Genomic DNA, 26,758 nt, shown 5'->3' on the forward strand with positions numbered 1-26,758 from the left:
AGACAGCGCTGGATCTCTGAGTTCTTTACTCTCGATTTCTGCAACATCTGCAATATCTAGAAATGCAAACCTGTGAGCTGTGTGTGTTGTGCGTCTGCTCGGCCACCTCTCCTCCGGCCGTGCTGGAAGCAGCTGTGCGTTTGACAGTTTTATCGACTCGACAATAATCGAACAAATTAAATGTTCAAAAATATCAACTTAAGCACTTCAAAGTCAACAAAAAGCTTAAAACAATGAAATAATATTTCACTGACAAAACAACAGCTCATAAGAACGATACACAAAATAATACAGAAACAAACAAATAAAAGTTATTAACCAGGATCCATGTTTTTGTCACAAACACTGAATCAGCTGATTCACTCTTTATGTTTCTGAGTTTGTTTTGTGATTATAGTTCTGGTTTCTGTTTCTGTGTCTTCACTGTGTCCCACGTCTCCTTACTTTGGACTCTGTGTTATATTTCCTGTTTTACTTTGACAGTCCTGTGTTACTGTTTCCTGTCTCGTGTGTGTAATTGGTCCCAGCTGTGTTTCCCTCCTGTCTCCCGTTCCCTGATTACTAAACTGCGTCCACGCCGCCGGCGCTCCTCTCCACAGCTGGATTCCAGGATTTCAGAGCATCCAGCTGTGGTGAGTGATGGAGACACTTTCTCTGCTCCCTCAGTAATCAGGACAGTTTATTGAACATCAGAGGACATAAAGGACTGTTTTTCACCTGCCCGTTCTGAACCTGGACATTAAAGACTGCTGGCTTCAAGGACATTAATCCCAGTGTCAGCCAGCCAATAACAGCCTGTGTTTTTCAGCTCTTTAGGAGTCAGAAATGAGAAAGACACAGACTGCTAACCTCTCCCTGCAGGAAATAAGCTCCGCCTCTTCCTGTCCTGTATATGAGTGATTCTGACATGAGACACAATGAGTTTCCTGTTTATTGTGACTTAAAGCGAGCAGCAAAGACACTAAACTGTGTGTTTCCAGCTGAAGCTGCTTTTTGTGTTGCTCCCACAATCCTGTCTGAAACAGTCAGTGAGGAAAACTCAGTTTATGCTTCCAAGCTCATTGTGAGAGGGCACATTGTGTTCCTGCAAGTGCTGATTTTGTCTGCATCCCTGAGTTTAGTGAGCTGCCTCCAAGGACTTGTGAAGCCCAGTGTGTTAAGGCTGCATCTCCCAGATGTTTCCACCTTTCCAGCAGAGACGATAAATGTTCCCACAAAGGCTCAAAGACGGTTTGATTTTGTGAGTGTTGGCCTCAAGAGATTGCTCAGTGAGCACCTGAGTGTTTCTGGGACATCGGACACTAACTGGAACTTCAAGTCTGGTTCTGAAGCTGCACATGCAAAGACTGTTTCTGGTTGTAGAGACCTGGCTGTTCCAGGGATTGTAACCTCCCCAGAGGCTGAGCTGCTGACCTCAGCTGACTCTGGAGCCTTGAAGGTAACTAAGTTTGCACCGCTCGGGTGAGCCATCTCAGCTGCAACAGCCTCCACAGAGAGCTCACGCAAGCTTACCCAGCCTGCTGAGGATTTTATGCTGCTGCAGCCCAAAAGGCATCCTGAGCTGGCTGACTGCCACCCACAGCTTCAGCTGCCTCAGCCAGGGGTCTCCACACCTGCTGGCCCTGCATCTGCTCTGACTGGGGGCTCCGGAGAGCCGCGCCAGCCATCCATCTCTGCTGGGGCTCCTGTTTGAGAATGTAGGAGTGTAAACTTCAAATATCTGCTCGGTTTGTCAAGATATCACATATTTGCAAAAGTGCTCTGACGTTTTTGGAGACGTCTGTTACCCACCATCTGGATAGTTAACCGGGAGGTCGAGGGTCATTAGAGCCGGCGAGAACAGCGGACTCCCGGCACATCGTTTTTGGACCCCCACGGCCTTTGGCTGTTCAGGTTTAAACATGATATATAAGTCACTTAGATCACGTAAAAATGTTATCGTTTGGCTTTTTTCAGGGTTTTTTGTTTGGTTTGGCTGAAGTTACAGTTTTCACACAGCTGAATAAACGTCAAACAGAAAAGTGATTAAACAGACGTGTGAGACGGTCGAGAGTTTACTCCAGTGTCCTGTTAGATTTTAGACAGCAAGGAGCAGACGGCTGAGTTTATTAAACTCCACCGAGACAGCGGTGACGCGGATCTGAAGGCCAGACCGTCACAGCCGCTCACTTCCCGCCTACCCGACCTTTGGAGGACCCGGCCCACGTAGACCTTGAAGGCCGGGTCCTCAGGAGGATGCAGCCTGTGAGTTTGGACACGCCATGACACATGATGTTCTACAGCTGATGTGTTTAAATGAGCTCTACAGGTGAACAGACTTATTAACGTTACCAGCATAATAAACTGTCCTGTCACTGAAGGTGTCTGCCCAACAAGGACGTGGTGCTGAATGCATCCAGACCCCTGCTGACTGTCTTTGCAGCTTCGGTCAAAGGTACAGTGTCCACTGTGACCCTGAGAGCAGGACACAGCCAGAGGTGAGTCAGCAGTTACAAACTAAATGCTGCTGACATGAATCAAACTGCTGGATAACCCACTGCTCATGAAAATGGCACCTTTCTGTTGCTTTTTGAGATTACTGAGAATATTTGAATTGTGACTCAGATGGCAGATCCAGGCTCTCAGCCTCCAGCTGAAACTTCCAGTCCTCCCCCAGCCAGAAGCTCTGATGCTGGGCTGAGAGACTTTGATCCTTCCCTGGATCCAGAAATCCAGGAGGGAGAAGGAGAACAGGACCTCCTTCCTGATCTGGAGAGGCCTGAGGGAAAGAAAGATGGAGCAGACAGAGCTTTGAACAAATCCAAACCTCCTGAGCTTCACCTCCACAAAGGTGCAGACACTGATGCACAGATTCACATGTGACACCTGGCAGCGTCCAGCTTGTGCCGCTGACATTATCTCCACTCTGATACAAGCCTCATTCACTCGCTCACACACGTTCATACAATCACCTTTTCCTCACAGTCACACACATGAATGTAATGAGGGGAACTCGGGGTTCACTGTCATTCCTCAGGATCCTTTGATATGCAGACTGGAGGCTCTGTGGATGAAACACCGACTGTCTGAACCACTCTGAAGTCTTCATGATGGACTTCATCCTGATTAACACTACAATACTTGTTAGAGGCCTTTTATATGTAATAATATTCTTTTCCATTAAAGCTCTGAACATTCTCACTCTTTCTTGACCAGGTGTGACAGGTGAAGGACACCGGCGAATAGGAGGACAGAAGCTGAGAGCCATTAGTCACATGACTTCAGCTGGCTGATGCAACTACTTAGAATCAGTTTGTGAATATGAAGAAAATCAGTGCAGTCACTGGACAAACTCTGATTCTTCCTAGTTTCACTCTTGTTTCAGTCCAGTGTGACTGAGGTGGTAAAAAATGATCTGACTTTTAGCCACACAGCTGTCTGCTAGAGAAAAAGCCTTTGTGCACAACTTTCTTAAAGGCAAACGGCACCATGTTCACTGCAGCTGCAGCAAACGCAGCAAAGAGTGAAAGTTGGACTGAGAATGTTGTGACTGTTTCATGAGAAAGAGCAGGAAAACAAGCATCACACACCCAGACACAGTGCTGGGATTAGAATTAGACTTTAGAGCCAAATGTAGGACAAAAGCTTTAATATGAAAGAGGAAAACCCAACAACAGCCAGAGCATGAAGCTCAAATCTATACCAATCACCAAGAAAGCTGACAGGCCTGTGACACGTCAGAGACGCCGTTCAAATCATAAAGAAGTTGGTTTATTGACAAAATGTAAAAAACCAAAAGAATCAAGTCAACCTTCAGTTTCGAGCGAGTAGACCAATCAGGCACAGCAGCAGCTCTAGAATAAGCAACAATTTGATGTATTACAAACAACCTTTCATATACACACATACATATGGCTCATATGCTGTTTAAAAAGGCCTCAAAGACCCAACAGATTACACAAAGTACAAAAATACTTTCATTCAGACAACAGTCAGCTGTGCACGAGACAGAGAGCCGACTACAGTTAGTAACATGGACTCACTTTGTTTCAGACACGACACAAAGTAACACAAAGCCACAAAGAGCAGAAACATCAAAAAGGAGGCAGAGCAGCAGCAACTCTCCATGAGCTGTGAGGCTAACAGCCACCCACACTTCCTGTGATGCATAATGAAAACAACATTAACCTGAAGGATGATAACAACAGAAAGAAGTCTAAGCTAACGTTACACAGCGCTCACACAGCGCTGACTGTACAGGCCTCACACAGCTACGACCTGCATCCACAACACCTGATTCTACTGAACACAAACAAGTTAATGATATATGAGCAATCCAGGGAAGGCTTCCAGGAAGGTGAGGATCCAAAGACAGCTCTACAACAGCATCAGTCAGCAACAATGTTACTGATCACTGACTCTTTCATCCTTTTATACTCAATCAAAAAGTGCTGTGTTCACATTTGTTTCTGCTGAAATCCAGAGACTGAAAATGCGTCTTTTTAAAGTTTGAATAAACTGACTGAACTTCTCACGAGTCCAACCGTGAGGAACACTTCCCCCCATGACACATCACAGGAGAACGTCTCAGTGGAGGGGGGGCAGTAGCTCAGTTTAGGCAGTCACTCTCAGAATCGATGCCTCCAGTCAGGGTCAAACGTGGTCCTCAGAAACCTGCAGATGTTTGGGCCAAGCTCTCACTGGTCTCTGCGTCTGTAGACTGAGCTGATGTTTCTCCAGGTGTCTGGTAAAAGGACGATGCTGCTGTCCAATGAGGCGAGGAGAGAAGTAGCCAAACAGGCGAGAGCCGTGAAGGAGGAACGGCGGGCAGCTCTGGATGCCCGACATAAATACCTGATGAGCAGGCTGGCCGACGCCGGCAGCCTGGAGGAGGCGGCGGTGGAAGACGCCATCGTCTCTGATGACAGAGTAAGTTCAGAGACGTGATCCTTCCTCAGAGTTGAACCTTTGAGTCATTAATGTCTGATTCTTCCAGTTCAGTCTGATCCATGAATTCTTTGCTGCAAACGGATCCAAGAAGCTGATTTTCTTCTATCAGGATGTCAAACAGGTAACTTTGATCACATTTCAATGACTGACACATGAAGGTCTAACCGCTCTTCATAATCTGCTGTCCTGTTTGTTGCAGCGTACTTTGTATTCATATCTTTTAATATCTGCCTTTCTCCCAGAGTCTGTCCTCCCGTCAGTCTTCCTTTGTGGACGCATCAAACTCAGCTGTGGCTCAGAGGAAACTCTTCCTCACTACGGGGAACTCTGAGGTTGGCTTCAGCTTTTTATGTTTAGTTCATGTGAGAATCACAGAAAAATGCTGATATGAGTGGAAGCTTCTGCTGGGAAATTGGCAAAGAGCAGATTATTGAACAGCGAGGCAGACAGTTCATTTCAGTGATGCCAGTTTATTAGAAACGAGGACTGTGGGGCTGCTGGAAGTCAGGACGGCCGTTCTCTGGATAAACCTGACAGCTGAGGTGGAGAGCAGGATTTATCCACAGACGGCTTCTTCCAAGCAAATGTCCTGAACACACCTGAGCTGAGGGTTACACAGTGTGTCCTGTGTGATCTCTGCTTTATGGTGGTTGAATCTCACAAATGTGACCATCAGACCTGACGACTTATTTGTGATGTTTTAATTAAAAATATCCTGGGTGAGGTGTTTGGGGCCTGTCCCATGAGGAGGAGTTTCCAGGGCAGACCCAGGACACACTAGAGAGGTTATATCTCTCAGCAGGCCTGGGAATGCCTCAGTATTGTCCTGGATATGCTGGAGGAAGTGGTTGTTTAGGGAGGTCTGGGATTCTCTGCTTAGACTGCTGCACCTGTGACCCGGGACCAGATAAACAGGAAATGGATGTTTGAAATTCAAAGAAATCCTCTTTTAATAATGAGGAAAAAAGACAGCAGGAGATCCATCGCAACTAACAAAACACTTCAAACACATCAATGCATCAACTTTAATCAACTTCATTTGGTTCAAATGAAGGAATCTAACAAAGCACTCACTAAAATGAAACACCAGTTAGTTTCCCGAGCTCAACAGGTCGAACACCTGAGTTTGGTTTGCGGTGCAGTTTTTATTTCTTCTAGATAACTTGGGTTATTTGCACAGGAAGGTTTTTTAAATGTATTTCTTAAGTACGATCTTATATGGGGGTTGATTTTATAGCATAACAGAATAATGTAATAACTCTAATAGAGTATAAAACATTTGCAGAATGAAGTACAAGGTGAAGAAAAGTCAGAACGTCCCTGTTTGAAAATACAGTCTCAGAAGGTCAGAGATGGACAAATTCAGCTACAGAAACATGTGGCCATTTTTTTAAAGCCATAGAGCATATTACAGACGACACAAAGAGCAAACACTGTAAACTTCTAACCACAGACCTCACACAGCTCACACACGTCAGAGTGAAGCTGTCATTTCCTGAAGCTTCCACACAAGAGAACTGGCAACAAGGTGGAGCCCTCATGGATCACTAGCAGAGAAATGTGGGTGGGTGCCAGACCACATGGACTCGACTCACTTTCTTTCATACAAAGGAGCAGACTAATGCTGTCATCCTTAAAGACTAACTAGAAACAAGCAGTGCGCTCGCATCGACTCGACTTGTTTTGCAAGTTTGAAGTGAGATGGTACTTTGGAGTCAGCCTCCCGAGATGATGGCTGGCTGGTTTTTGAAAAAATCTCATATTTATACAATGAGCAGCAGACTTTCCTGACTTGCAGAGGTCAACGTCCTCCTCAGTCATGCGCCATGAGTGGCACAGATACTATTCATCAAATAACTAACATGGCCTTGATTGTTACTCCAGAGACTTATCTGCGATGTAGCTTTATAGCATTTTCATTAGCAATCGTATGATTTGTGTTACAATGACCTTTGTGGACGGGCCCGGACCCCCAGGCCTCGTCCGTGACGCCGACGGTGAGCGCAACGTTTTTGTTTTCTTGCGCTTAAAATAACCCGATCAGCGTTCTGCGGACGGTTTGTTTACATTTCTCACATCTGTGATTGTTCACACGGGTTGGACACGAGCAGAGAGGGCTTTCAAGATTCAATTCAATTCAATTCAATTTTATTTATATAGCGCCAAATCACAACAAAAGTCGCCTCAAGGCGCTTCATAGATACAGAGAAAAACCCAACAATCATATGACCCCCTATGAGCAAGCACTTTGGCGACAGTGGGAAGGAAAAACTCCCTTTTAACAGGAAGAAACCTCCGGCAGAACCAGGCTCAGGGAGGGGCGGCCATCTGCTGCGACCGGTTGGGGTGAGAGAAGGAAGACAGGATAAAGACATGCTGTGGAAGAGAGACAGAGGTTAATAACAGATATGATTCAATGCAGAGAGGTCTAGTAATACATAGTGAGTGAGAAAGGTGACTGGAAAGGAAAAACTCAATGCATCATGGGAATCCCCCGGCAGCCTACATCTATTGCAGCATAACAAAAGGAGGATTCAGGGTCACCTGGTCCAGCCCTAACTATATGCTTTAGAAAAAAGGAAAGTTTTAAGCCTAATCTTAAAAGTAGAGATAGTGTCTGTCTCCTGAATCCAAACTGGAAGCTGGTTCCACAGAAGAGGGTCCTGAAAACTGAAGGCTCTCCCTCCCATTCTACTTTTAAATACTCTAGGAACAACAAGTAGGCCTGCAGAGCGAGAGCGGAGCGCTCTAATAGGGTGATATGGTACTACAAGGTCATTAAGATAAGATGGGGCCTGATTATTTAAGACCTTGTATGTGAGGAGCAGGATTTTGAATTCAATTCTGGATTTAACAGGAAGCCAATGAAGGGAAGCCAAAACAGGAGAAATATGCTCTCTCTTTCTAGTCCCTGTCAGGACTCTTGCTGCAGCATTTTGGATTAGCTGAAGGCTTTTCAGTGAGTTTTTTGGACATCCTGATAATAATGAATTACAGTAGTCCAGCCTGGAAGTAATAAATGCATGAACTAGTTTTTCAGCGTCACTCTGAGACAGGATATTTCTAATTTTAGAGATGTTGCGCAAATGGAAGAAAGCAGTCTTACATATTTGTTTAATATGTGCGTTGAAGGACATGTCCTGGTCAAAAATGACTCCAAGGTTCCTCACCGCGTTACTGGAGGCCAAGGTAATGCCATCCAGAGTAAGAATCTGATTAGATACCATATTTCTAAGATTTTCAGGGCCGAGTACAATAACCTCAGTTTTATCTGAATTAAGAAGCAGAAAGTTAGCGGCCATCCAGGTCTTTATGTCTTTAAGACATTCCTGCAGTTTAACTAATTGGTGTGTGTTATCTGGCTTCATGGACAGATAGAGCTGGGTGTCATCTGCATAGCAGTGAAAATGTATGCTATGTCTTCTAATGATACTGCCTAAGGGAAGCATGTATAATGTAAACAGAATTGGTCCTAGCACTGAACCCTGTGGAACTCCATAATTAACCTCAGTGTGTGAAGAGGACTCTCCATTTACATGCACGAATTGGAGTCTATTAGATAGATATGATACAAACCACTGCAGCGCAGTACTTGTAATACCTACAGCATGTTCTAATCGCTCTAATAGGATATTATGGTCAACAGTATCGAACGCTGCACTGAGGTCTAGCAGGACAAGCACAGAGATGAGTCCACTGTCAGAGGCCATAAGAAGATCATTTGTAACCTTCACTAAAGCTGTTTCTGTGCTGTGCTGAGCTCTGAAACCTGACTGAAACTCTTCAAATAAACCATTCCTCTGCAGATGATCTGTTAGCTGTTTGACAACTACTCTTTCAAGGATTTTTGATATGAAAGGAAGGTTGGAGATTGGCCTATAATTAGCTAAGACTGCTGGGTCTAGAGATGGCTTTTTGAGTAAAGGTTTAACTACAGCCAGCTTGAAGGCCTGTGGTACATAGCCGATTATTAGAGATAGGTTGATCATATTTAAGATCGAAGAATTAATTAATGGCAGGACTTCTTTGAGCAGTTTTGTAGGAATGGGGTCTAAAAGACACGTTGAAGGTTTGGAGGAAGTAATTATTGAAGTTAACTCAGAAAGATCAATTGGAGAAAAAGAGTCTAACTTAATATCAATGGTACTAAGAGTAGCTGTAGATAATATTACATCTGTGGGATGATTATTGGTAATTTTTTCTCTAATGATAAAAATTTTATTTGTGAAGAAGTTCATGAAGTCATTACTAGTTAACGTTAAAGGGATGGTTGGCTCAAAAGAGCTCTGACTTTTTGTCAGCCTGGCTACAGTGCTGAAGAGAAACCTGGGGTTGTTCTTATTTTCTTCAATCAGTGATGAATAGTAAGATGTTCTGGCTTTGCGGAGGGCTTTCTTATAAAGCAGCAAACTATTTCTCCAGGCTAAATGATGATCCTCTAGATTTGTGACACGCCATTTCCTCTCCAGATTATGAGTCATCTGCTTTAGGGTACGTGTTTCAGAATTATACCACGGAGTCAGGTACTTCTGATTTGAGGCCTTAGTTTTCACAGGAGCTACAGTATCCAGAGTCGTACGTAGTGAGGAGGTGAAATTATTAACAAGATAATCGACCTCTGTTGGGGTAGCGTTCAGGTAGCTGCTTTGCTCTGTGTTGGTACAGGGCATTGGAGATGATAACAGTGGGTGGATTATATTCTTAAACTTAGTTACAGTGCTTTCAGAAAGACATCTACTTTGATAAAGTCTACTCTTCACCGCTGTGTAATCAATTATTGTAAAAGTAAATGTTATCAGGAAATGATCAGACAGGAGAGGGTTTTCAGGAAACACTGTTAAATGTTCAGGTTCGATGCCATATGTTAAAACAAGATCTAGAGTGTGATTAAAGTGGTGGGTGGGTTCTTTTACATTTTGAGAGAAACCAATTGAGTCTAATAACAGATTAAATGCCATGTTGAGGCTGTCATTTTTAGCATCTACATGGATGTTAAAATCACCCACAATAATTATTTTATCTGAGCTCAGAACTAAATTAGATATAAAGTCTGAGAAATCAGACAGAAACTCTGTGTAAGGCCCAGGTGGACGATAGATGATAACAAGTAAGACTGGTTTCTGAGTTTCACAGCTGGGGTGGACAATGTTAAGCATCAGGCTTTCAAATGAATTAAAAGTCTGTCTTGGTCTTTCATTAATTAATAGGCTGGTGTGAAAAATTGCTGCCACACCGCCCCCTCGGCCTGTGCTTCGAGATTTCTGGTAGTTAGAATGACTCGGGGGTGTTGATTCATTTAAACTAACATAATCATCCTGCTGCAACCAGGTTTCTGTAAGGCAGAGTAAATCAATTTGTTGATCAATTATTAAGTCATGTACTAACAGAGACTTGGAGGAGAGAGACCTAATATTTAATAATCCACATTTCACTGTTTTACTCTTTGGTTCAGATGTGGATACTGTATTGTTCTTTCTTTGTGATTGTTTATGTTTAAGTTGTTTGTTGCTGGTTTTTAGTTTGTTTTTTGTCTTTTTGGAAGCTGACACAGTCTCTATGGAGATGGGTTTTTGGGGGGGTAGCAGGAGGAGAGAAGCTGCAGAGAAGCGTGTAAGACTGCAACTCTGCTTCCTGGTCCCAACTCTGGATAGTCATATTTTGGGGGGTTTAATAAATTTGTCCATATTTCTAGAAATGAGAGCTGCTCCATCCAAAGTGGGATGGATGCCGTCTCTCCTAACAAGACCAGGTTTCCTCCAGAAGGTTTGCCAATTATCTATGAAGCCCACATCGTTTCTGGGACACCACTCAGACAGCCAGCAATTTAAGGAGAACATGCGGCTAAACATGTCACTCCTGGTCCTGGTTTAAAGAAACGAGTCCCAGTGTGTAGACCAGGCGAGCTGCTTCACTTGTAACACACTGGCAGAAACCCCAAGTCAGTTAGGATGACTACCTGAACATTTGAATGTTTCCACTGGTCACTGAGGTGGTACGTTACAGGGATCCAGTCTGTTCATTTACAGGACTCTACTAGAGCTGCTTTGCATGACTCACAGTTGAAATAATGCTTCTTTGTCTGATGCAGGGCCTTGGTTCACCCCATCAGTCGTGCAGGGGGTCGTCTGCTCTGCAAAAGTGCACTTTAATGTAAACTGTGCAGCAGTGCTGCAAACTAACCCAGACGAAATAAAAGCACAATGTCAGGAGCTACTGCAGTTCAGCATCAAACGTAGGCCAAATCAATCATTAATATGATTTTCATGATCATCTTGTTTGTCTTAATGTTCTTATGATTCAAAGAAACATCCAGCAGCTGTGAGATCGGCTGTACTGATTTAAAATGAAGTGTGTACGGCCCCAAAGCCTCTGAATGAGCTGCAGATGTGTTTCAAACTCCTGTAACAAAAGCAAACATGTCTGCATACCGGCTAACTTTGTCCACACACTGTTTCTGCTCTGCAGGTTTCACAGATGAAGATGCAAATAGTGGAGGATACGGGGATGGAGGAGATTGGGTTGGACTTTCATTAATATTTTGTCTGTTAGTTTGGGCTGTTTGTTGTTCCTGCTGCTTCCGCTGTCGTCATAATTACCTGCAAGGAACTAAAGCCATTATAGCAGCATCCTCCTGAAAACAACATCTGCTCTGCTTTTCCACAAGAATGAAGATGCAGAGGTCTGGCTTTAGGATCTGAGCTCAGATAACATCTGGAGTTTAAAGCATCATTTTAATCTTCTTCTGCACAAAATGGCTCAGTCGAGTGCTGCCAACTCCAAGAGGTTTTCGGAGGATCGGGTGATGGAGATCTATAAAGTAGGAGTAACATTATATAGCTACTATGTCAAAATTCTATAGTATGGTATATGATATGGCACAGCCCTGCTGTAAAGATCAAATGTGTGACAGTGAAAGGTGCTACAAAGAAGTCGGGAGAGAAATGCTGCAGAAAAGTCTCTTTAGCAAACAACGAGCAAACATAAAGCCCGTCCATTTCACATTTAAGGCAGGTAGTATGTTTGTTTTTCTAATGTTGACAAACTGACCCTCCATCCATCCACTTCTGCTGATCCTTTTCAGGGTCGCGGGGGCGCTGGAGCCTAACCCAGCTGTCTTAGAGCGAGACAGACTGAAGACCTGTCCAGTCCGCTGTCCCTACTAAGTGCATGTCCTTGAAACAGTGGAATAAAAACTAAAGCAATGACAAATAATGATCCTCATCATCAACATTACTACCGAAATGTGAACTAGCAAGTACAGCCTGAGCTCATAGAAACAACATCTTTGTAATCTGTAACAGTTTTGGATTTTTGGACATGTTAAACAACTTTTAAAGGGTTTTTCACAAAGATGCTGAACATTAAATGCAGGATGCCACAGACATCCATTTTAGCCAACAATCTGCCATCTTCACCTCCAGTGTTCAAATAAAACGGAGACGTTGTGACATCAGCAGGAGACAGAGATCAGCTAGAGACACGCAGACAGTTTAAGCAGGCTGCTGTTCAAGTGGAGGCTGGTATGAATCCTGCTTCTGTTTATGTTTCCTGTTGAACAAAAACTTGACCAGAAACTGACATACCAACTTTCAGACTAGCAGATCCATCCTCCTTCCCTCCATCCTCTGTGTGTCCTTCTGTCTGACCTGCAGCTGAGAAACAGGTGTGAGGTGTCAGCTGTCAGGTAGGTGATGAGTGAAGAACAGAACAGAATCCATTTCCTCTTCAAACTGCTGTCAGACATGAGCTGTGTTCCAATTCGTCGGCTGCATCCTTCGGAGGACCCGGCCTTTGCGGTCTACGTGGGCCGGGATGGTGGGGACAGAGAGGCTGTAACTACATCTGCTGGTGTCACTGTGACCTCAGAGCAGTTTACATGAAACATGAAACGAATTATAACTTTTGCGATATTGACCAGCTCATGATGCAGAGTGTAGACTGTATCTGTGATAATGAAAATGATTTAAGGACTGGTTTATGACACGTCTATAAAAAATATAAAGTCTGTACAAATGTGAAACTACAAAGTTAAAAGCAGCTGGAACGACAGCTGTTCAAAGCTGAACACTTACATCAGCCAGAAGACAGAGTGAGTCCTCCATCTCTCTGAAGGAGGCCATCGTGGTGAGCACAGATGCAGCAGCAGTGTGGATGTGTCCACTCTCACAGTGTCTCTCTTTCAAGTTTGTCCTCACATTCTCAAAAAAAGAACATGTCTATGCAGATGCCCAGAGCCTAACAACACACCCGCTATAAAAACTTTTGCACCACCAGATTTTCATATACTTACATTTGAAAGTGTTCGTCTCCTGCATTAACTCCCACTTCGATCACTATCATTATCAGAAAAATATCTCCTGTATGGCCCGCAATGAATCCTGGGATATGTTGGGCCACAAAGGACACACCTGACCCATCCTTCAAATTCAGGGAAATGAAGGACGCATTTGGAAGACTTCAAATTTGAACAGCCTTCGTCACGTCCATGTGATACAATTTCCTACAAATGTGGCATTCGAAGCATCCTCTCCCTGAATTTGGAAACACCCAATGTGATGATAGAGAGCAGGAAGAACCAGTCTCAACAAGAGACACACACACCTGATTTCCTGTAACTGCAGAGGGGAGGAGCCACCCGAGCAGGTGGGAACAGGAAGAGAAACAGCTGAGCCTCCGTCAAAGCAGCAGGAGGACGGTGGAGCTGAGGCAGGGTGAGTGTTAACACCACATTGTTGTAGTTTTGCTGTCAGAGTCTCTGAGTGTGTTTGTTTGTGTGACTGTAGAGAGAAGAAGAGTCACAGTGAGCTCTGTAGCTGTGATTGGCTCAATAATCACCTTCAATGGACTGAACGCAGAGAACGAGCCGAGGAACCTGACAAACCTGTTTGTGTGTGTGTCTGTGTGTGTGTGTGTGTACCTGTTTAGACATGTTTGTGAGGACAAAGAGTTGGTATGCTACTATGTGGGCTAATAGAGTCCCACAAAATGGCCGTCCTCACGAGTTTGAGGATATTTTTGAGGCTTTTTGGTGTCCTCACTAAAATCTGAAAACAAGTGTCTGTGTGTGTGTCTGTGTGTGTATGTGTCATAAAGAGAGTCGAGTTCACGGTCGCACACTTTCTATCACAGAGGCTGTATCCCAATTCTTCGGAGCCCCTCTGATGACATGGTCCAAAAAATAAATCAATTGTGGCCACAAAATACTACTTCGTGCGCACGAAATGCTAATTTGTGGGCACGAAACACTTGACCAATAACCGTGATCCTTCCCAGGCCCTTGCAGTTGGTTGACAATAAAATCTATCCCGGCGTCCAGGCCCTGTAAAGCAACTGGGCTCTCAGTATCCTGTTTAAATGTCTCTCCGTAATAATGGTTCCTTGCATTGCAGGCTTTTCAAAATGCATTGTAGCTCATTCCCAGCCTAAAATAAAACTCACTCATACCGTCTCTGTCCACGGTGTATAGGTTTAGCCTACTCTCATGCTTGTGTCTCTACGCAGCTGTCCAGGAATTGTATCAATATGATGTTGCCACAAATGCGTAATTCGTTGCCACGTTATACCCATTTCGTGCTCTCGAAAATAGTATTTCGAGGGTATTTTGTGGCCACAATTTATTTATTTTTGGACCATGTCATCAGAGGGGCTCCGTACAATTCAGGTACTATTATTATACTATTAGTGTTAATTGTACTTTCTGCAGTGTTTAAATGATTACATATACACACAGTTACTGTCCCTCCACACATACGACTTGGTTCTCCTTCTATGCCCCAGCTTTGTTTACTTTTTCCCACCGAGGCTTCTAGACTTCTGATTGGCCAGCATTTCTGCACGGTTAGGAATATATCTCCACCTGTTGCTTTGGCATGTTCCTAGCAGTGTTTTCCTTCATTTCTGCCTTTACGTGTGGACGGGATTATTTTTGAAAACAAAAACGGAAAATCTCCGTTCTCAAAAATACCCGTGTACGTGTGGACGTAGCCTCAGTCTATGTATTTACTGCTTTGTGGTGAAGGTCCGTGTCTCATGTCAGTGTGTTTAGTTTGCGTTTCCTCTGTCTCATCTTGTCAATCACTCCCAGCTGTGTCCTGGGACAGGGATAAAGGGCAAAAAAACAAAAACCAACTAAATAAGCAGACAAAAAAAAAAAAAAAAAATATATATATATATATATATATATATATATATACACACACACACATACATCAATCACCTGGATCACCTGTTGAGAAAGAAAAAAGAAAACAAGCAGAAGAAAACGAGAGCAATACAATAAACAACATCACAATGATATATAGTAATATAACAGTAAATACTAAATATTAAACATTATTGTGCAGCACATAAGATCAACAGAACACAGTGTGCTTTGAGGTACACTCTAAGAACTAAAACTGATAATTACTTAAATATTTTGGTGCAACACACTGACATTTTAGACCTTCTTCAGAATACTGTATATACTATGGGCATCATGGTGCTGATCCAGAATCCTTACATTATTATTTATTACTAGAGCTACAATAATAAAGCAATGAGGAGGGGGAAGTAATAAATATGAAATAATGTATTTATGATGATTCCATTTGTTTCACTATCCACTCTGTGCAGGGCAAAGCTTATTACATGTATAGAGATACAATCGTTTTACTGCTGTAAAATCCAAATTTTGTCTTATTTAAAATATAAATCTAATATAATCTGCTTCTTAATGTATGTTCTTTAAAATACAGCGTGTTTTTTAATATATTATAATTATAATAATGCATAATTATGTGGACATGTATATTAGATCGTTTTTTAGTGAAATATAATCCCCCCAGAAGGGCAGGAAATGCTCTGTAACTTACTTTAAAACTAAATATGTTCACTAAAACGGTGACAGAGCTACAGACCTATGACAGCCTTACACAGGTAGCCAGCAGCTGTGACCAGCACTACATGTGCAGTTAATAAAAGGACAGGTAATGTTTGTCACGCTGTTGCACACACAGCACGCTCGTTTGTTTCAGTTCGTCAAATTGCCACAAGACAACTTACCAACGTGTACGTAATAAGCTAATACTCCTGTGTGCTACACACTACAGTGTGCGCTGTGCACCTACTTACTGGGTTTGTCGCATCAGTCTGTGTCTCTGAGTTAACTTGTGTTTCTCCTACAGCTCCGGACCGCAAAAAATGCGCGTGCTCTTTGTGAGCTCGTTCCCGGCTCGTAACCAGCGCGTTCTGCCGTCGAGGGCGATCATTGGTTAAATGTGATCATGTGACTGATGCAAGCCAGATCCTTTTATTTAGCAAAACTGTGATTAATAGTTAAATATTATTGTTGAAGGGCACAGACAGGACTCCGCACGCACGCACACATTAAAAAAAAATAATACTTTTTTTTTTTAAAAAGTTGCCTCAACAAAAGGGCACCTTGGGCACCCATCAGGAAAGGGGCGGGTGCTCAAGCCCCTCTAGCCCCCCCCCCTCTGCACGTGCCTGTCGCAGAGAACGGGGGTGTGAGAAGACTCCAAAACCTCCCTCCGCCCGCTCATTGTAGTGTTGATGCATGTGTGTTCTAAGGTGCATTTCCCCAGCTTTGGAAAATTCAGAGGCACAGATGAAGCTGGGGTACACAAAAACTGTAAAGCCAGGTGGAAAAGGTTCAGATAAGATGTCTTCCTGTTCCCCCAGTACGTTAAAGGATCCTCTGATCTTGGAATGTTTCTCTCCGACACTCTCCACAATACTAAGGGGTTGGCAGTCCGTTATAATAAAACTCAGGACTGCATGGTCCAGAACAGACTTCCTAGGTGCTTGATTTCAAAATAATAAAAGGCATGTTAATTAAAAAATGATGATAAAGCAGTTCAGTGTCAATATAGGCCGACCTGTGTTCATTCTCGGTGTGTTTGTCTCCTCATTTTCATGTTTGGTTCTGTAATGCCTGAACACTGAGGAGGTGCTTTTGATTGTGTAACAAAGCTCAGCAGAATAGAAAATAAATAATTTACACTGCAAGTCACATTGCTGTTTTTCCTATTCTGATAGATTACACTGAAACAAAGACAGACAAACTATTCCCTTATTTGCAGTTAAAAGATCAAAATGATCCCACACAGCAGAAACATTTTTTTTTTCTTTCAAGCTCAATTTTGTTATGGAGAGATGTTTTTTTTTTTTTTTTTTTTATCTTTGCGAGAGTAATTTTGGTTTTTTGGGGGGTTTTTTGGTGGCGACTCATCCCATTGACAGATGCAGATGCGGTACCTTTTAAACACAGTTTAGCGCGTTGGTAATGAGCGATACAGCAGCTGTATCGATCACGTGACTTTTTCTTAAAGCGACACACGCACCGATACAGGTTTCGCTCTGTGAGCTTGATACAAGCGTCGGTGCATCAGTGTTGCTGGACCCATCACTACTATATAGTGATGTGTTGTGGTGCTTTGCTCCCACCCCTTGTGTTCCGTGTTTTCGTCTTCCCTTCGTGTACTTCTTCATATTCGTGTACTATTAGTTTTTAGGTTTTTGCTTAGTTTCCATGCTCACCTTCGCCATTTCTGTTTGTATCACCATGTGATGAATAAACTCACTTGCATCTGAGCTGCCTGCATAAAGGGTCCTTTAATAATTTACACACGGCTCGCAAACCGTGACAAAAACACTGGAAAAATTGGGCTGTTCTAAAACGTTTGACGGGTAGTGTATATATTTAGTTTATATATTTTCTTTATTTATAATAGTTTGTTTTATATTGTAGCAAAGTGTTACTTGGATACTTCTCTATGTGCTTCTTCATGTGCAATTTTGTTGCATTCTGAGCCTAAGAAATTTATTGGTGGTAGTGATGAACTGCTGTTAGAATCAAGTTAAATTCTGATAAATCAGACAATTACCTCTCCAGCTGTTGTTACAGTCTTTGTTTATCGGGTCCTTACAGGGTAAAAGATGACGACACCTAAAGAAATCCTTCTGGGGACTTTGAAGGATTTGGGACGTGATGACTTTGAAGAATTTAAGTGGCATCTGAAGAACGGGTCTGTAGAAGGTTTACCAGCAATCCCAGAGAGTGAACTGGAGGATGCAGAGAGGACGGACATAGTGGATCTGATGTTTGATACCTACTCTATCAACACTTTTGAAGTTGCTAAAAATCTTTTGGGGAGGTTAAGCAGGAATGATCTGTTGGAGAATTTAAATAAAACCATCCCAGAACCCACAGGTAAGTCAGGGAATGACTAAACAAAAAATACATAAACAATAAAAACCTTAGTTAACATTACACAGGTGCCATTAAAATCCATATAAATAATAAATCCAAAACACTTGCCAACACTTTCAGGAGTGAGAGACTGCAGAAAGCCAACAGTTTGTGTTTTATGCATCTGCACAAATAACCTCCTGTGTACACATGAATATCTGCTCTTTGGGTTGGTTTGATTAAAATGGGACCAGCAGCAGGTTTTCTGCCCATTTTACAGATTTATATTGTCAGATTGGTTTTAGAGCTGTTTTATCAACATAAATGAGGCGACAACAACAGTTTGGGACACGTCACAAATATGATCAAAGTGCTTTCTCTTAAATCTATTTACCAGTTGAAGGTAAAGTTTAAAAAAATGGCTGCCATTTCTTTCTGCTGTTTGGAGACCCAAACAAAAAAATGCCCAGACAGTAAATGCTTTTTATTATGGTTGATAAACAGGACACTAAGGTGATTGGTCAAAGGTTGGAGGAAAGCCACAGTTCTCCTTATATGACTGAAATCCACCATTTCAGCTCATGTTTTTTCTTCTGCAGCTTTCTGGGAGATTCCACTTCAGCCTTCTGCTGGCAACGCTCCCGTTACCAAGCTTCCCTTAGGCAGCATCATTAGAAGACATAGCATACATTTACACTGCTATGCAGATGATACCCAGCTCCATCTGTCCATGAAGTCAGATAACACACACCAATTAGTTAAACTGCAGGAACGTCTTAAAGACATAAAGACCTGGATGGCCGCTAACTTTCTGCTTCTTAATTCAGATCAAACTGAGGTTATTGTACTCGGCCCTGAAAATCTTAGAAATATGGTATCTAAGCAGATTCTTACTCTGGATGGCATTACCTTGGCCTCCAGTAACGCTGTGAGGAACCTTGGAGTCATTTTTGACCAGGACATGTCCTTCAACGCACATATTAAACAAATATGCAAGACTGCTTTCTTCCATTTGTGCAACATCTCTAAAGTTAGAAATATCCTGTCTCAGAGTGACGCTGAAAAACTAGTTCTGTCATGGTCCTGGGTCGTTCAGCGTTTTGTTTCATTTTTGGTATCACCTTGTGTACTTTGTGTTAATTCTGATTTTGTATTAGTTCTTAGGTTGATCTCTACCTGTGTCTTTCCTCTGTGTTCTGTTCGTGTCCCCGAGTTTGTGTTGTAAAACAGTCTGTTTCCTGTTTTACTTTGAAGGTTTGTGTCTCGTCTTGTGAATTAGGATCAGCTGTGCTCCCCTCCTGTGTGTCATTCCCTCATTACCTTGTGTGTATTTATAGTATGTGTCTGCCTGTGTTCCTCGTTGTGTCGTCTGCATTACTGTGTTAATCAGTGTTACTACTCGTCTCTCTATCCAGCCTTCTTTGTGTCATCTCTGTGTATTCCCCGCTGTCCTTATGTTTTCAGGTTTGTCTGTTACAGTGGCTTGCAAAAGTATTCGGCCCCCTTGAACTTTCCCACATTTTGTCACATTACAGCCACAAACATGAATCAGTTTTATTTGAATTCCAGGTGAAAGACCAACACAAAGCGGTGTACACGTGAGAAGTGGAATGAGAATCATACATGACTCCAAACATTTTTTACAAATAAATAACTGCAAAGTGGGGTGTGCGTAATTATTCAGCCCCCTTTGGTTTGAGTGCAGTCAGTTGCACATAGACGTTGCCTGATGAGTGCTAATGACTAAATAGAGTGCACCTGTGTGTAATCGAACAAGGCCGAACAAGGAGAGCGCTGATCCGAAATGCAGCCAAGAGGCCCATGGTGACTCTGGACGAGCTGCAGAGCTCTACAGCTCAGGTGGGGGAATTATTAGTCGTGCACTGCACAAAGTTGGCCTTTATGGAAGAGTGGCAAGAAGAAAGCCATTGTTAACAGAAAACCATAAGAAGTCCCGTTTGCAGTTTGCCACAAGCCATGTGGGGGACACAGCAAACATGTGGAAGAAGCTGCTCAGGTCAGATGAGACCAAAATGGAACTTATTGTTCAAAATGCAAAACGCTATGTGTGGTGGAAAACTAACACTGCACATGACTCTGAACACACCATCCCCACTGTCAAATATGGTGGTGGCAGCATCATGCTCTGGGGGTGCTTCTCTTCAGCAGGGACAGGGAAGCTGGTCAGAGTTGATGGGAAGATGGATGGAGCCAAATACAGGGCAATCTTGGAAGAAAACCTCTTGGAGTCTGCAAAAGACTTGAGACTGGGGCGGAGGTTCACCTTCCAGCAGGACAACGACCCTGAACATAAAGCCAGGGCAACAATGGAATGGTTTAAAACAAAACATGTCCATGTGTTAGAACGGCCCAGTCAAAGTCCAGATCTAAATCCAATCCAGAATCTGTGGCAAGATCTGAAAACTGCTGTTCACAAACGCTGCCCATCTAATCTGACTGAGCTGGAGCTGTTTTGCAAAGAAGAATGGGCAAGAATTTCAGTCTGTAGATGTGCAAAGCTGGTAGAGACAGACCCTAAAAGACTGGCAGCTGTAACTGCAGCAAAAGCTGGTTCTACAAAGTATTGACTCAGGGGCTGAATAATTACGGACACCCCACTTTGCAGTTATTTATTTGTAAAAAATGTTTGGAATGATGTATGATTTTCGTTCCACTTCTCACGTGTGCACCACTTTGTGTTGGTCTTTCACCTGGAATTCCACTAACATTGATCCATGTTTGTGGCTGTAATGTGACAAAATGTGGAAAAGTTCAAGGGGGCCGAATACTTTTGCAAGTCACTGTAGTTTTTCCAGTTTAGGTTTATGTTTAGTTCTGCCCTCACCTTGGTTTGTTCACTGTAAATAAAACCTCACTCGCATCTCCACCACTGTCTGCAACTTGGGTCCTCATTTAACTCCACCGCACGACTGCTGCCCCAGCCGTGACAAGTTTATGCATTTATTACGTCAAGGCTGGACGACTGTAATTCATTATTATCAGCAAGTCCTAAAAACTCGCTGAAAAGGCTTCAGTTAATCCAAAATGCTGCAGCAAGAGTCCTGACAGGGACTAGAAAGAGAGAGCAGATTTCTCCTGTATCGACTTCCTGTTAAATCCAGAATTGAATTCAAAATCCTGCTCCTCACATACAAGGTCTTAAATAATCAGGCCCCATCTTATCTTAATGACCTTGTAGTACCATATCCCCCTATTAGAGCACTTCGCTCTCGCTCTGCAGGCCTACTTGTTGTTCACAGAGTATTTAAAAGTAGAATGGGAGGCAGAGCCTTCAGTTTTCAGGACCCAAAAAGATAGTTGGGGTTTTTTCTGTTGTATTATTGTAGGTTCTTTATCTTACAATATAAAGCACATTGGGGTGACTGTTGTTGTTATTTGGAGGAATTAATAAAAAAAACTTTTATACTTGAAATTCTTTCATTTATTCTACATATTTATTCATCACTGGCTCCATAGTGTTGTTTATGTAATATGTGAAATGTTGCTAGTATTGATTTGGTGCTGTATAAATAAACACAATTAAATCGAATGTGTCTCTATAAAACCTGCCCTCAGTTATAACCCAAGTGTCAGGGCTCAATGGCTCATGAAAAGGAATGGAGTCAAGCACAGAACCAAAAAACGGAGGCTGAGTGACTTTTAACAGAAATGTATTTTACTAGATTTCTTGACGGAGAAAGCTGAATCACGGCTAAATTCAACAGCAAGCGAGGTATTATGAGAAGTGCAGAGCTGAGGCCAGAACATAAGCTGAGGCAGGTCAAAGGAACAACAGGGGCAGAAACGGGCGAATAGAAACTATCCAGGATCACTGGAACAAAGGAGATAATAATCAGAGTGGTCCACAGTGTAGTGAATGAGTCCAAGATTTAAAAACTAAGAGGTGTTACGTGGCTGCAGGTGGAGATCAGCTGGAGGAGGAGATGAATTAAATCTGGGTACAGAGTGAGATGTGGGTGCACAGGGAGGCAGGCGGGTGAGGATGGCAGTTTGCAAGAGTGAGTTTTCCCAGCAGTGGCAGGCCAGAATCCTGAGGCGTGACTTATGGCGAGAGTTGGAAGATGTATCCAGGTGCCGACTAGGGAACAGGAAAAGAGGGTTACGCGAAACAAGCTGAGGAGCACAAGACAAAATGTGAGGCAGAGAACTGACTGTGGTAAGCAGACAATCTGGAGAAGGTTCATTGTGAGTGCTGCTCATAAATACTGCCGGAGTAATTGGCAACAGGTGAGGAGCAGGGAGGAGTGAGGAGGGCTCCACCCAGGCGAGGAGAGCTGATGCTGTGGAAAGTTACTCAGACTCACCCGGATCATGACACCAAGAGTCCAGTGAACTGAACACATAACCACAGTAACCAGAATGCAGTTTTCTCATTTGTGTCATTTGCTGTTTATTCATGCAGAGATTCTCACTGAGTGTCAGCTCAAACTCAAGTCAGACCTGAAGCAGAAGTTCCAGTGTGTGCTCGAGGGGATTTCTACAACAGAAAACCCGACCCTCCTGAGTCAGATCTACACAGAGCTCTACATCACAGGGGGAGGGACTGCAGAGGTCAATGATGAACATGAGGTCAGACAGATTGAAACAGCATCCAGGAAACCAGACAGACCAGAAACAACCATCAGACAAGAAGACATCTTTAAACTCCCACCTGGAAGAGATAAACCAATCAGAACAGTGCTGACAATGGGAGTGGCTGGCATTGGGAAAACAGTCCTAACACAGAAGTTCACTCTGGACTGGGCTGAAGACAAAGCCAACCAGGACATCCAGTTCATGTTTCCATTCACTTTCAGAGAGCTGAATGTGCTGAAAGAGGAAAAGTTCAGCTTGGTGGAACTTGTTCATTACTTCTTCACTGAAACCAAAGAAGCAGGAATCTACATCTTTGAAGACTTCCAGGTTGTGTTCATCTTTGATGGTCTGGATGAGTGTCGACCTCCTCTGGACTTCCACAAAACTACAATCCTGACTGACCCTAGAAAGTCCACCTCAGTGGATGTGCTGCTGATAAACCTCATCAGGGGGAAACTGCTTCCCTCTGCTCGCCTCTGGATAACCACACGACCTGCAGCAGCCAATAAGATCCTTTGTGACATTGTTGACATGGTGACAGAAGTCAGAGGGTTCACTGACCCACAGAAGGAGGAGTACTTCAGGAAGAGATTCGGAGATTCGGAGCAGGCCAGCAGCATCATCTCCCACATCAAGACATCACGAAGCCTCCACATCATGTGCCACATCCCAGTCTTCTGCTGGATCACTGCTACAGTTCTGGAGTTTGTCATGAAGAACAAAGAGAGCAAAGATCTGCCTAAGACTCTCACAGAGCTCTACCTACGCCTTGTGCTATTTCACCTAAAAACGAAGGACATCAAGTATGATGGAGGAGCTGAGACAGAGTCATGCAGGAAGATCATTGAGTCTCTGGGAAAACTGGCCTTTGATCAGCTGCAGAAAGGAAACCTGATCTTCTATAAATCAGACCTGACAGAGTGTGGCATCGATATCAGAGCAGCCTCAGTGTACTCAGGAGTGTTCACACAGATCTTTAAAGCTGATGAGTGTCACATGTTCACCGGTGTCGTTTACTGTTTCGTCCATCTGAGCATTCAGGAGTTCTTTGCTGCTCTTCATGTCTATCTGACCTTCATCAACTCTGGAGTCAACCTGCTTAAGAAACAATCTCCTCGCTTTAAAATCTTCCAGAAAACACTTACTGTAAAAGACTTCTACCAGAGTGCTGTGGACAAAGCCTTAGAGAGTCCAAATGGACACCTGGACTTGTTCCTCCGCTTCCTCCTGGGTCTTTCACTGCAGACCAATCAGGATCTTCTATGCATGCTGACAGAGACAGGAAGTAGCTCACAGACCAATCAGGAAACAGTCCAGTACATCAAGAAGAAGCTCAGTGGGAAACTCTCTGCAGAGAAAAGCATCAACCTGTTCCACTGTCTGAATGAACTGGATGATCGTTCTCTAGTGGAGGAGATCCAACAGTCCCTGAGATCAGGACGTCTCTCCACAGATCAACTGTCTCCTGCTCAGTGGTCGGCTCTGGTCTTCATCTTACTGTCATCAGATCTGGATGAGTTCGACCTGGAGAAATACTCCCGTTCAGAGAAGGCATTTTTGAAGCTGCTGCCAGTGGTCAAAGCATCCAAGAAAGTGCTGTAAGTGAATCTATGAACAAATATGTTTAATAATGCTAGATGAATAAAAGAATATGTCTCCATTGTTATTCTTCCTCAGGCTGAGAGATTGTAAACTCTCAAAAAGAAGCTTTGAAGCTTTGTCTGAAATTCTCAGCTCCCCATCCAATCATCTGAGAGAGCTGGACCTGAGCTTGAACTACCTGCAGGATTCAAAATTGGATTTGCTGTGTGTTGGACTAAAGAGTCCTGACTGTAAACTTGAAACTCTCAGGTAAGGATACAGACTTTTTGACACTTTTTGACTCTTAAATCTGTAAGTTTATCTTGATGCGGACGTTCAAAGTCAGCACAATTTTCCTTTTAAGTTCCTGAGTTTATATTTTTGACTGTCAGGTTGTCTGGACAGATGTTTTTATTTTATTTTATTTTTTTACTTGTCCCTAAAGTCAGAACTAAACCCACATGTAGATGACTTTCAAATTCAAATTCAAATTCAAATTCAAATTTTATTTGTCACGTACACAGTCATACACAGTACGATATGTAGTGAAATGCTTGGACAACTGCTCGTGACCTAAAGAAAACAAAAAAGGAAAAGGCTATGAATAAGATAGGAAATAAATATGAAAAATTAAAAAGGGTAAATTTAACTAGGAAGGAATAAAATATAAATTAAGGTTAAAAATGAAATAACTGTACAACACAAATTAGAATGAAGGGTAAATTTAACTGGGAAAGAATAAGATAAAATACATAAATTAAAGTTGAAAATAAAATAACTGTACAACAAAATACACAATATAGAACTATATAAGAATGTATGAAGAAATATAAATAAATATATACACAATAACAGCAGCTGTACAAGTATTAGCTTGAAATGAAGAATATAGTGTCCAGTGTTGTGCAATCCACATTATGTCTTGTGCAGTGCAAATATGCTTAAAGTGATTTAAGTGATGAAGTGAAAACAATGTCCAGAATGTCCAGTGTGTGTAAGAACTATATGTGTGGGTCAGTACTGTGTGGTGGTGTGATTGAGAGACCGTATCGCCTGCAGGAAGAAGCTCCTCCTCAGTCTCTCTGTGTTGGTCTTCAGGGAGCGGAATCGCTTTCCTGACCTCAACAGAGAGAACAGTCTGTTGTTGGGATGGCTGAGGTCCTTCACGATCTTCCTGGCCTTGGTCCAGCACCGCCTGCTGTAGATTGAGTGCAGGTCAGGGAGCTCGGAGCGGATGGTGCGCTCAGCTGATCGCACAACCCTCTGTAGAGCTCGTCTGTCCTGCATGGTGCTGTTCCCGAACCAGGTTAAGATGTTTCCCGTCAGGATGCTCTCTATGGTGCACGAGTAAAAGTTCCTGAGCACCTTGGAGGGCAGTTGGAAGTCTCTCAAGCGGCGTCCGGGTACACACCGGCTCACTCCTTGGCGGCTCGCTCGGGCCACTTCGGAGGTGGGGTGCCCCCAGCCTCTCGGCCTGGGGCTCGGTCACTCAGGCACAGCTGGCTGCCGGCGGAGCTCACGGGCGCGTCACTGCAACTCCCCCTGGCTTCTGCTCCGCGGCTGCTGAATGAACCCTCATCTGGGACTCTCCTTAGCTCTTACTGGGACAGTGGCGCGGCTGCCCCTCTGTGGGTCTTCCTTGGTCTCTTGTGTTCTGGGGGCCTCTGGATGTCTGGAGTTTTGATCTCCTCCATACCTGCTTGATACCATAGAGGACAGGGCTGTGGCTCCCCACACTCCCTAGCAGATCATTACATGGAGAAACCTTTGGAATGCAAGCATGCTGATCCACACAGGTATGCACACAGGTGTACACATGGGTATTCATAGACGCGGACTACAGCTTTCTTGGCTGCTGCCTCAAAGCACACTGTGCGCTGGCTATCTTGCGTGCTGCACAATATCGTTTATTATTTAGTAACTATCGATATCTACTGCTAGCTAGTTTATTGTGATGGTGCTTTTTTTTTCTTATTATGTTGCTCTTTGTTGTTGCTTTCTCCTCTGTTTTTTTTCTCCATACAGGTGACCCAGGAGTTTTGTTTTTTTTGTTTGTTTGTTTTTTTCTCTCTTCCCCCCCTTCTCACCGTCTCTTCTCCCCTTTGGTTTTCTTTTTTTCTCTCCCTCTCTTTCTTTCATTCTTTCCCCCTGTCCTATCCCACAGTCATGTCTGTCCCGTTTGTAGCAACTGAAAATAAAATAAATTCATAATTATAATAAAGGTCAATCAAATGGACCAATATGGCAAGCCCATGATGATCCACTTGGTAAAATAAATCCGCTTGGCATCTTTCTTGGCCTTAAGACAACAATTCTGATGGCTAAAGATCCAAACGGGACAAAAAAAAAAAAAAGGAAGTCTCTCGAGCGTCTGAGGTGGTAGAGACGCTGTTGGGCCTTTTTCACCACGGTGTTGATGTGACAGGACCATGACAGGTCCTGCGTGATGTGAACTCCGAG

The 26,758-nt window shown here is 43.3% G+C and overlaps 2 protein-coding genes across 2 annotated transcripts in view; both read left to right on the plus strand.

Annotated features, from left to right (window-relative positions):
• Positions 1-26,758, plus strand: part of LOC146548073 (NACHT, LRR and PYD domains-containing protein 3-like) — a 432,988-nt gene that overhangs the window by 117,928 nt on the left and 288,302 nt on the right. The gene's annotated exons all lie outside the window — the stretch shown is intronic.
• LOC146548079 (NLR family CARD domain-containing protein 3-like) lies at positions 17,869-24,319 on the plus strand. Its single transcript, XM_085266229.1, has 2 exons — positions 17,869-18,142; positions 22,545-24,319. The coding sequence occupies exons 1-2, from the start codon at positions 17,869-17,871 to the stop codon at positions 24,317-24,319; spliced, it is 2,049 nt and encodes a 682-aa protein (XP_085122355.1).

The sequence above is a fragment of the Mchenga conophoros genome, linkage group LG23 (assembly GCF_057382185.1).
Source record: "Mchenga conophoros isolate Kocher_MC1m ecotype Shallow Benthic linkage group LG23, M_conophoros_male_GT1.1, whole genome shotgun sequence".
NCBI classification, from domain to species: Eukaryota; Metazoa; Chordata; class Actinopteri; order Cichliformes; family Cichlidae; genus Mchenga; species Mchenga conophoros.

What these genes read in the sequence shown, in the direction of transcription:
- LOC146548079 (XM_085266229.1), top strand. Translation starts at nt 17,869, where the DNA reads ATGACGACACCTAAAGAAATCCTTCTGGGGACTTTGAAGGATTTGGGA. An exon ending in AACCATCCCAGAACCCACAG is followed by an intron (nt 18,143 to 22,544) that starts GTAAGTCAGGGA and finishes TTATTCATGCAG; the next exon opens with AGATTCTCACTGAGTGTCAG.